General features: G+C 42.4%; 2 protein-coding genes across 2 annotated transcripts; one reads left to right on the top strand and one right to left on the bottom strand.

Annotated features, from left to right (window-relative positions):
* Positions 1-509: 509 nt before the first annotated feature.
* LOC306776135 (synaptotagmin-A-like) lies at positions 510-5,898 on the bottom strand (the record flags this gene model as incomplete). The annotated part of the gene is made up of 9 exons (XM_079266737.1): positions 5,766-5,898; positions 4,262-4,424; positions 2,870-3,045; positions 2,331-2,444; positions 2,049-2,216; positions 1,780-1,947; positions 1,365-1,482; positions 810-943; positions 510-716 (listed from the first exon to the last, which is right to left on the bottom strand). The coding sequence occupies exons 2-9, from the start codon at positions 4,389-4,391 to the stop codon at positions 510-512; spliced, it is 1,215 nt and encodes a 404-aa protein (XP_079122863.1). The 5' UTR covers positions 4,392-4,424; positions 5,766-5,898.
* Positions 5,899-7,264: 1,366 nt separating this feature from the next.
* Positions 7,265-10,403, top strand: bbs10 (Bardet-Biedl syndrome 10). Its single transcript, XM_079267126.1, has 4 exons — positions 7,265-7,286; positions 8,122-8,337; positions 8,424-9,386; positions 9,508-10,403. The coding sequence occupies exons 2-4, from the start codon at positions 8,123-8,125 to the stop codon at positions 10,325-10,327; spliced, it is 1,998 nt and encodes a 665-aa protein (XP_079123252.1). The 5' UTR covers positions 7,265-7,286; position 8,122; the 3' UTR covers positions 10,328-10,403.
* The last annotated feature ends 866 nt before the right edge of the window (positions 10,404-11,269 follow it).

The raw sequence follows: 11,269 nt of genomic DNA, 5'->3' as shown, positions 1-11,269 counted from the left end.
CTAACCAGTGTACTCTATTAGCTTTTTATTTCTATTGTAAGATGTTGCTATGGGATAAAATGGAAATTCTCGAGTACATACATTTCTGTTAAGGGAATTTATAACAACCCATTATTTAACAAGTAAAAGGCATCAGTTATATAATTAGATTATGTATCAGGTGTAGCTGATATCAGGACAGAACAGCAGAAAGACACTCAAATTCAAAAAATCCCATCTGGTTTATTAGCACTGTACATAGTGATTAGTGATACATCTTTGTTTACAACTCCTTATTGCAGTTTAGGTCTAAGCAGGAGGAGGAAGTTACTGAAGGAAGAAGAAAGTCCATAAGAGTGACTTGCATAGTGTCAAGGGTAAAACGGGGTATTATTGGTTGGATTTACGGAGCTACGAAGCTTAAAGGGTTCTTTGAGAAATTAGCGGAGAGTTAGGAACACAATTTGGAAGTACCGGAAGTTGAGTTAAATGCTGCAATGTCACGGCCCACCAAACCAGGGGTCACGGTTTCATTTCTTGTTCGAAAGGATGGCGTTGATTTCATCCTCTGGTTTGAGGATATGCCATTGGGCTATCGGCCTACGAGGGTTTGCCAGCATGTCTTCCCAATGGCATTGCTCAGTCCCAGTGCTTTTAATGCCCAGCAGCACTTTCCCGATGGCATCATTCTTCCCAATCTTATCATAGTCCCACACAGTCACTGCTACCTGCACCTTCTATGAATGAAAACACACACACAAAGAAAATGAATGACATTTCTGATGAATTGCATTTGTGTGTGTGTGTGTGTGCACATGGGTTATATGTACCTCTATCTGTTCACATGCCACTTCAAAGCTGAAAGACTCGTTGTAGTAAGGGTTTAAAGTGTTCTTCTTTGTCGTTGTTTTCTTTTTCTTGAGTCTTTTCCCATTCTGCATTAAGTGGAGCTTCACATAAGGGTCTGACAGAGAGAACAGAGAGGTTTTACGTCAGAGCGACAGACTCACAGCCTGGCACTGTTGCAGTTGCTCCATCAGTGAAACACAACATCTATTGTAGTAGCTCCTGACAATTTCCATGAATTAAAAATGGCTTCTGGACACACCACTGAAAAGCAGTTGTAAGGCCTTAATGTTCAACCAGAGTTAACAAATCTGGGCTATTTAGGGTGCATCTAGTTTTATTATAAAAAAATAACTGAGACATTATTTATATTTTATATAACTTGAAGAGATTTAAATAATTTTTTTGAAGCGTTACTTTAACTGTGGTTTAACTGAAGTTGTTTGTACTAAAAAAAAACATCCAGCACAATAATAGCCTGACATGGAGCTTAAGCTTAAATCTAATATAAATACTTTTTTTTTTACTGCTTGACTCACCGGATAATCCACCCACATCCATTTTCTTCAGGTTTTTGGCTTCCAAAATGACCACAGTCAGCTTCCCTGCAGAAGGCACATACCTCAAGGACAAACATATGTCTCCAAGCCGCTCACTCTAATACAGAGAAAAAGAATTGAGTATGTTGTTGGGGAAGTGGCTCGAAACTTATAAGCGTAAATATCAAAAGGAGAAAGTATGTGATTTTACTCAAGCCAAAGAGACATCATCAAGCATCAGTAACCTTTTTCTTTAAACACAAAGAAATATATCATTGAATCAAATGAGAGCCAGTTTTAAAAAGTGTTTTCCACCGAATAACAATTTTGGAAAATCTAAAAGCAACATTTTTTTTCTCCTATGCAACTTTGTGCATCCCTTTTCTCAGGTTGAACTCTCACTGTGTGCTCCCACCTCCTCCTTCTCTGCCTTCTGCAGATCCCTCCACTCCTGCAGAGACTGGCTGAAGTCCATACTGCTCATCAGTATCTTCACATCTCCAATGGCATCGTGTTTTGAGAAACGGTCAAAGTCGTACACAGTCATCACCAGTGTCTTCCCGCCCAGCTCAGTGTATGGTACCTACAAAACACACGTCAAAAGACAAGAACCTGTCAATAACACATCATGTACCATGTGCTGACCCAATCAGTCATGATACATATTTTACTTTTTAATTTTACCTTAAATGTGAAATTCTCATTGAAGTTGGGTTCAAGAGTCTTCCGATGGACTTTGGTTTCAAACTTTTTCTTTTTGTCCGGGAGCAGATAGAGTTTAACATAGGGGTCAGAACTACCGCCCACATCCATTGCAGGGAGTTCAGCAGCCTGCAAGATGCCGACGATCAGCTGGAATGTGATGGCAAAGGAAATCATTAACAAGAGATGAGAATCTGGCTAATCGACAGAGACAGGAGAAGTGTTTGAATGTTGAAATAGTCATAGTGAAAAACAGCAGCTCACCGTATTATCTGTGAAGTTGTAGTCTAATGTGAAATGTAGTCGGCCCAGCTTCTCCTCATCCTTGGGCTCATTATCTGACGGCTCTGTTTTTTTGTTACCTTCATCTTTTAGCGGCTGCAAGCATACAGAGACGCACACAAATCACATGCGGTCAGAGAATATAGCTTTACAAGCAAGGAAGACCTTCTGTCTCACAGCTTGTGGAGCAGCTGTTTGTGCTGTGTTCCTGCAGCATAGCACTACACAGCTAGAGGCAATCAAACAAAGATAAAGCTACCATCTAAAGTTCATTTATTGTTTAAAGGGAACAGGCACATTTTACACCATCAGTGTGTTTAAATGTGACCACCAACAACTCATCGCAGACATCAACCTTTACTACAATATGAGCAATGGGCGAAACATCCATTCGTCCTAACGAGCAGGGACAGTTTTACTCGTCCTGGGTGACCCGGATGTCAGGACTGTGATACATTGCAAGGACAATACATCTGCAGGGGGAGACTGTGTGTGTGTGTGTGTGTGTGCGTGTAGCTTACATCGCTGTAACCTCCATCCATTTCAGTGTCAAAGCCTCTGTTGCTCTTCTCTTTTCCCTTTTTCTTGTCCTTTTCTTTGTCCTTGTTTTTCAAGCACTTCTTCCGCACACACACAGCACACGACAGCACCACACACAAACTCACGAGGCAAAGGGCAGCAACAGCCCATGATGGCGCTGCAAATCCACACAAAACACACACATCGGTGATGATACTCACACTTGATACTGTTGTAGTCAGCCACTTGAATACGGTGTTCAAAACGTTACCCTACGATTTCACCTCAAGATAAATCTATTTTTTTCACGGTCTGAAAACACAGACAGAGGTAATCAAACATACAGAGAGTAGAAGATAATCAGAAACATTGGGAAATACAATGCAATGCAATAATATTGTTCTTTTTAAGTCGTATTTTTGTCCGTGGTGTAATACTGGATTACAATATATTGTAAGGTCTTATCATTTTTCCATCTCCTATGTATTCTGCTTGTTCTATAGCATTGTTGAAGCAATATATGACTGTGATATGTGGTGGAAAAAAACGATTCAATAGTACTGAGTGAGTCCTATAATACTGAAAGCTGAAACAAGAAACATTGAGGAAAGACGTTTGTCCTTGAAGTATTTATTCTCTGCGCAGAGAAGACTCAATCATCACACAGAGTGCCTGTGTCGTCCGTGGGATGTAGAGAGTGACCTGTGTGCCGTTTGAGCTCATCCATTAAAGCCTCAGAGCATCAAGAGTGAAGGGGGGGAGGTGTGTTTCTCCAAGACATCTGGTTTGTTTCTAATCTACACGTTTCACAACAGTACCTGAAATAAAACATTTCCTACGGATCCTAATCTATAGATCCTGTGGTTTACTACCTCTAAGCTAAACACCCAGTGATTACTATCTGCACTCAATGGTCTATGACAACAACACTCACCACAGTTTAGACCTAAACAGGCTCGCAGTCCTCCCTTCCAGATTCTTCCTTGGAAGGGAGCTGTGGCCGACATACAGTAGTAAGTTAAACATCGAATAAAGCATATAAGCAAGTCGTAGAATAAAAAGTACTTAACACAGATATCAACTGGCATATTCAAATACAAGATGACATTTTTTTATCGTCTGAACTTATGAAAGAAAATAACTTCCACACAAGAGAAACTGATCATGCACTTTAATTAAGCAACATGTATATCTGTCTCATTTGAGTAAATGCTTTTCTGCTTCACATGCTTCACCAAAAAGCTCCAGAATTACATTTGGCTTTGGTGATGGATATTTGACACAAATATCGTTGAAGATGCAATGTTTCACGGCTGCACCATAACAGCTCGCTGGCATTATTACATACAGTTATGTTATACCTGACCTTTAGATGACTTAGATGTCCAACTCACTGTGGATGCTGTGCAGTTCATTCATGAACTTGTTGTGACTGTGGCCTGGAGTGGTTGTTGCATTTGGCATGTGGGTCGGGATAGCTGGGGTGCCTGGTGAGGCCGGGGGAGCTCGACGGTTCCCGGTCATTATTTGAGGTGTGATAATAGATCCAGAATTGAACTGGTGGAAAAATGGAGATACAGATTTTTTTTCTCTCAGCTTTAAAATAGCAACTTGTACAATATATGGAACAAGCAGAAATAGGCAAGCCTGTAAATCCCCTCCAAATGTGCAAATGAAATTATTTGAGGATCCATCCAAACAGTCCACATAAACACACACATGCCAAAGCATAAATGCTATTGATAAGATGTATTTGTAGCAATAATCTGCATATAGACACTGTATGACCATCGGTGTCAAATGACTTCTCCCCTTTCTGCTGCCCTGGCACTTGAATACAGGATATGCAAGCAGCTGTCTCTACCAAACCTGCTGACATGGAGGGGAGAGGGAGGGAGGAGAGGACGTAAGGTGGAAGCGTCACGCGTGTGCTGCTGCTGTCCCACAGTGAGCTTCCAGGGGTGAGAATCATGGGCCAAGGTCATGCTCAGTATGTGAAAGAAAAGTCCCACTGCCAAGACTCCACTCCCAAGTGCAAACATGTTTCGATTTGTTATTTTGTATTCTGCAGACATCACAGGTATTGAGTATCTGGGGTTGAGTCAGCAGTTGTGATCAGACACTGATATCAGAATATGTGTAGAATATGTTTACTGAAAAGACAGAAGCCACCACTGATTCACTAACAGCTGCACGAGAAAACAGAAGAATTTACGGTGCATCCAACAAAACTTCAATGATGCCAAAAAGAACAGCATGTCTCACATTTCCTGAACACTGATCATGTTATTATCTATTTTAAGCATTATTTCTGATTCTGATGTGCTTTTGGGAAAATGTGATGAACAAATGAATTATAATCAATAATTCAGAGATTTTATATTTTTATGTGCGTATGAAACAAAAATATATTTAAATTGTGAAAATGTGCATCTTTCTCTCATGTTTGACTCATCCGCACCACACGGTCCCCTAATTCAGTTGTTAATGCAGCTTAAACTCCACACCTGATCTAAAAAGGTTGCAAATTCATTACAGGGTATTGAATATAGTGCCTCTGCAACATTGCAGCTCTTTACTTTAAAAATGACAACTTCAGAGAGCTTTGTTTCTAGCTTGACATTGCACATTTTTTTCAACCTTCAGAAGATGTGAATCTTTCAGTAGAAGCAAAAGAAAATAACTGAAATTTAAGTTACAAACAAATCCATGAGGATTTAGTTGTTGTATCCGGTAAACACCAGAATGACCTGCACAGACCTGATTAATATTATTCATCTGCGTTCATGGGTTTATGAACAGTTCCTTTTTTCACTCAGCACAGTCGAGAGAAAAATAAATCAAAGTACTTTTCATTGATGAAACAAAGAGAAAGAACAAAAGCACCCAGAGACATACCTGTGTTCAGTCGTCTACGCAGCAATGTCCAGACTCACAGGTACTCCTTTTCTTCGCAGAGAAGTGGAGGAGGAGGATGAAAGATGACAGGACCAAAGAGGGCAGGAGAGAGTTTTCTATCACCAGTTCTATAGGGATCAAGAAGAAGAGTGCAGGTGTATGGAAGCTGGAGCGAGAGAGAGGAAGGTTGGGGCAAGATATGGATGGGATAGGTGTAACTGCAGCTCGGTCATCTGGTGTTGCTTCCCTCTGTGTGAGTGCGTTATGTGTTCCTTGTGAATGTGTTCTTTCCTGTCAATGCAGGTCTCATGGGCGCATGGGTGCTTATTTCTGACTCCCCACCTCTTGTAACCTCTGTTCCCCAGCCCGACAAGTCACCCTCACCAGGCCACTGATGCATATTCATTAGTGTAGTGACATGGCTTTTTAAAAGGCTCGTTAGCATAGTGAGAGTTCAGCAATAGAGGACATACACATTCAGAGTGGACAAGCTATGTCTGTGTGTGTGTTGGTGTACATCTGGCAGTAGCTGCAGAACTGTCTCATATTGTCTATGTATAGACGATGTTGCCTGATTTAGAAAGTAAGGATGTGGTTTCTGCAGCAACACAGAGATCAAGTTCCGGCCCCGCCCCGTTCACCTTGAGGTACCAGAGATGCACAGAGATGCTGTACAGAAGGAGGGACAGAGGGAAATAGAGGGGGTAGGGGGATGGGCAGGGGAGTGGGAGCTCGACATAACCTGAAATATACAGTTTTTCTTTTGTGTATGACAAACATTTTCGATCAATTTTCTGGATCTGCCATTTTGGGCTCAGCACATTTATGTTTGAAGAAAATGAAGCTTCATTTATTTTTGAGGAGGTCCCATTAAGAAATAGGATTTATTTTACAAGGGAGGCCTGAGAGCAAATTACATACAAACGTCATTACAACAAGACAGTTGAGTCGGGCAAAACGGTCGTCACACATACAGACACACAATTTGAAACAGTCACAAATATTATTAAAAGCACAGGTGTTACTAATAACATCAACGATGGCTTCGTTCTATCCAAGCATCCCAGCAACCCATGACAGTGTAACTCTTTGCCAACATGCACAATAGCACACTAACCATTCAACTAAACCAGCTAAGGAATTCAGCCATCAGTCTTTTTTATTGTTTAGGTGTCTGCTTTTGCTGTGATAGGCCTGTTGTGCTGCACATTTTCTTACATATTTGTCTCCACATAGCGCCACTATTATCAACCCTGTAAAGCCATGCTATCAGATAATGAAAGGAGATATGATGTTAACACTGTACACTAAAATGTACACTGTATATGTACCAAGAACACTGTTATATATTGTTTAAATCAATTTACAAACACGATCTTGGTTGTAGGGATAGAAAACAGCTCATACCTCCACTCGCTAGGGGGCAACAGTCATTTCTGATCTACATTTACATCTTCGTCACAAACCACAGAAGAAGCCTCGTCTCTAGGATACAGAGAACGCGTTCCTGCTGGACTGATGGTGAGTTCTCTCAGATTATACCATCAATTTATGGGGAAGGAACGGATTGTTTTTGTTTGTCTGGCAGGTAGAAAGTTGTGGCTTTAAGTCATGTTTATGGTCTGTAATATAATAAGCTCAGCCGCTGTCGCTTACTAGTTCACCGTATCCGTTCAGCTAACTAGCTAGATAGCAGATGCTAAAATGCTATCTAGCATATAGCATATAGCATATAGCAGGCTGTTGGTTAAAGTTCAATGCTATGTCTCTATACAGACTGTAACACACATTTCATACATGCATGCAGTGCATTACGTATAAAGTATACATACAATGTGTCATACACTATACTGAATAATGTATGACAGCGATTAAAACATTATAAATCACTCTTTAGGTTGTATATTATGTTGTGAACAGATATTTGTAGAAATAGTTATTTGTAATCAATTATTTATTATGAGTAATACTGAATACAGAATACTCATTCTGTGAACTTCAAAACCAGGCTGGCGGTAGTGATTCATTAACATTTGAAACTGAGAACATGTGATGTAAGCAAAGACCCAAAATTGACATCTGTCATGAGTCAAATGTTGGTAGAGTACAACTACCGTATGCTGCATACATGATTTTATTTATCCTTTTGTGCCCACTTGCAGCATTTCTAGCCAATACTAGTTGAATACCTCTGGTATGTTCCCCTCTATTGATTTTCATCATAAGCCAAAAACTTCTGAATACTGCCTATGACGCTAAATCAAAATAATACAAATACTGTGTCTGTTGCCTGTTTCTAAATTGTATATTTGTTTGTTTTTTGGAATTGACAGTTGATACCCTTGCCTATCCTCAGCATGTGTGCCTTTCAGGGTGCGGGGATGCTGCCGGTGGAGCATCTTCACCTGGAACATGTTCTGCAGACTGTGTGTGTGTTGGAGTCAGTCGTCCGCCGCAGTTTTGGCCCCGAAGGAGGACAGGTGCTGTTCACACAAGACACAGGTCGGGCCATGTTGAGCCGCAGTGGGGCTCGCATTCTCACTGCACTACGACTGGATCATCCACTGGCCAGGTAACACGCACTGCTCTCTCTCTCTTTCGTGGTCTTTGTCAAGGGTCCTTTTGTTTTGTGATGCATTTGTGGGGTTCTCATTTTAGGATGGTGGTGGAGTGTGTCTTGAAACACTGCACCGTTACTGGTGATGGGTCCAAGACATTCATACTGCTGATGGCGTCATTACTACGGATAATTCACACAACGGCCTGCAAGGAGCCTAATGTGTCTCACGCCTATAACTCCAAGGCGGCAGCAGAGGCGGCCGCTGCCAGGCACTTGGCTGACAAAATGCTGGCATTTGCATTGGAGGAGCTGCATGATCTCATTGCCGTAGGAGTGGTCCCGTATGGAAGCTGTCTTTCTTGGGAGGATTTTACGACGCAAACACAATTACAGGCGCACACAAACAACCACTGTGTTCAAAATCTGCTGGCGTCCTTCTTTCATTCACGTCTGGGTCGCACCCACTGTGACTTAATGAGCAACCTCACCTGTGAGCTGCTCACTCACTGGAAGTTTGAAAATGACTTACCTTCCTCGTCACTTCACTTTGTAAAGGACAACTTGGCTGCCTTGCATACACCTGTGTCAGGCTTCCCTATTAGTTGTTCCCGTTTGATTAAGGGGCAAGTCATTCACAGGGACTTTGCTGCACCCTGCCCTCGGACTGACCACCAGCCAGTTAAAGCGGTCGTTTTCACTGGGTTCCTGCAGCCAAAATTGCTCCGTGCAGAAGAAGTGCTGGAGCTGGGGTGCGGAGAAGAAGGGAAGCAGAGAAACATTGTGCAGTTTAGCGCCTGGGCAGAAAGGTCACTGGAGCGTGTCATTGCGAACCTGCAGAGTTTGGGTGTCTCTGTGCTCCTGTCTGCAGTGAAACAGTCTGCGGCTGTCCTGGCTTTGGCTGCACAGGCAGAGATGTCCATTGTGGAGTGTGTCAGTGAAGACGAGCTGTCTCTCTTTGCCAGGCTAAGTGGGGCCACACCTGTCAGAGACTGCTGGATGATTGAACCAGAGCACGTTGCTCTACTGACCTTTTGCAGACCTATACTGCTGGGAGCCCATAGGTATGAAAACATGTCTCTCTTTCCCTCTCATCCACTGTGTATAAGCAAAATCACACATATGATACAATGAATATTGGATTACACAAGTTTTTCTTCTTCTTCTTCTTCTTCTCTTCCACAGGTATGTCCATGTGGCTTTCCATGATTCAGAGGAAAGGGTGACGGTCAAACCCTGTAGTCTGGTCATTTGTGGCCTGGGGGAAGGGCAAACTGACCAGTATGCTTGTGCGCTTCGAGATGCTATCTGCATGCTACTTTCAACTTGGGAGCCCATGGGTGTGACTGCAACTACAGCATCGGAGAGGACCCGGCAGTCAAACACAAGCACCTCTTTCCGTACGGACAATCAGATCCCCAATGCAGCTCCCTTCAAGCAGTGTGTGTTGGAGCCAGGCTGTGTTATAGCTGCTGGTGGGACATTTGAGTTTCTCCTAAGCCATGCCCTCCTACAGCATGGCAGCAGTTGCTCAATTTGTGATGACACAATGACGGATGTCCCTGCTGTTTGCCAGCTCTTGGCAAATGCTCTACTGAGCGTGCCACGACAGCTTTACTCCCACAGTCCACGACGTTTCCTGCTGACTCAAACCAGACTCCTGAGTTTTGTTCAAAATCATTCCCACCCTTTCAGCCTCGCACACAAACAAGAACACAACACAATCCTCATACGGGTCGGGGGTGATTGTGAATGTCCTCTCGAGGAAGGTAAACTAACCAAGCATTGTTGTAGAGAAGCTGACGTGTCACCAAAAGCTTTTATGTCGGACTCGGGCCTTGAATCTGTCTCCTGTAAATACCAGGTACTGTTGGCCGTGCTGCAGTGCGTCTCAAGTGTTCTCCGGGTGGACACCGTGCTGCACACGCACACTGCCTTACACACGCACTCACACAGACGTCATAACGCTTCCTGGGAGGGAACGGACGACGAGGCAGAAGACTGAGATTGTATTATGTCCCAAGATGAAATCCACAAACATATTTTCTCTCAACACTTACTCAGGTATCATTTGAATATATTGTTAGAGCCGTTTTTTGTATGTCCACAGTGTTTTTTTGTGTATTCAATGTATTTGTAATGCAAGTTTATACTTCCACTGAGATAGTAAACTACATTTCATGGCAGCACTGTTGTGTGGTTCACTTTATTGGCAAATATAATGTTATGGTGCTACTGTACCAACCTGTCCTGTATCAAGGTTAGGTTCGGCAATAACAGTGGAAAAAAAAACATCAAACAACTTAGTGTTGTTCTCTGTATAGGACAGAATGTGCCATTGTTTTCTAAATAGTTTAGTCTTTATCTCCTGTGTTAATGGGAAGTAGTGTGAGTGAGTACATGTGGATGTTGGCCTCTTCCCTCCTGAGTTCTCATTAGGGTTCCTTTTTTTCCTCCACATTTCTCTTTCTTATCTCAGTTTCCTGCCCTCTTCCCCTGGCCAACACATTCTCTTACATAAAAGGCATACGCACAGAACAACATGGAGACATCGTCTCACGTACAGACACACTCCTTTTTATAATCAGCATTATCTCTGTCACGCGGATGGGGTGTCTGGGAGGGCAACGCCCAGCTATCAACAACCAAATCAAAGTGTACTTCCTTGCGCTACAATCAGAAGAGGAACTCTTAACTCTATTCTCACCTCTTTTTGGTAAAATAGTGAGTCATTAAAAATGGCTAGATTAACTATCATACATAATTGTGCACTGTTTACTGTAATCAGTGCGTGCACCTAGTTTTAAACACAGATTTTCCAGTTTAATTGTGATTGCATTACTCAGAAACACAGACAGCTCATGGCTTGATTTGTGCTTTGATCAAACTACATGAGTCACACTTGTCGGTCCCAGGTATCAAAGAGGGGGAAGCTGAGGGGAGTATT

Source organism: Melanostigma gelatinosum, assembly GCF_949748355.1.
Source record: "Melanostigma gelatinosum genome assembly, chromosome: 1".
Lineage (NCBI taxonomy): Eukaryota > Metazoa > Chordata > Actinopteri > Perciformes > Zoarcidae > Melanostigma > Melanostigma gelatinosum.
Note: the sequence above shows the minus strand (reverse complement) of the source record. Positions and strands in the feature narration are given on the sequence as shown.

What these genes read in the sequence shown, in the direction of transcription:
- bbs10 (XM_079267126.1), top strand. Translation starts at nt 8,123, where the DNA reads ATGTGTGCCTTTCAGGGTGCGGGGATGCTGCCGGTGGAGCATCTTCAC. An exon ending in CTGGATCATCCACTGGCCAG is followed by an intron (nt 8,338 to 8,423) that starts GTAACACGCACT and finishes TTCTCATTTTAG; the next exon opens with GATGGTGGTGGAGTGTGTCT. An exon ending in ATACTGCTGGGAGCCCATAG is followed by an intron (nt 9,387 to 9,507) that starts GTATGAAAACAT and finishes TCTCTTCCACAG; the next exon opens with GTATGTCCATGTGGCTTTCC.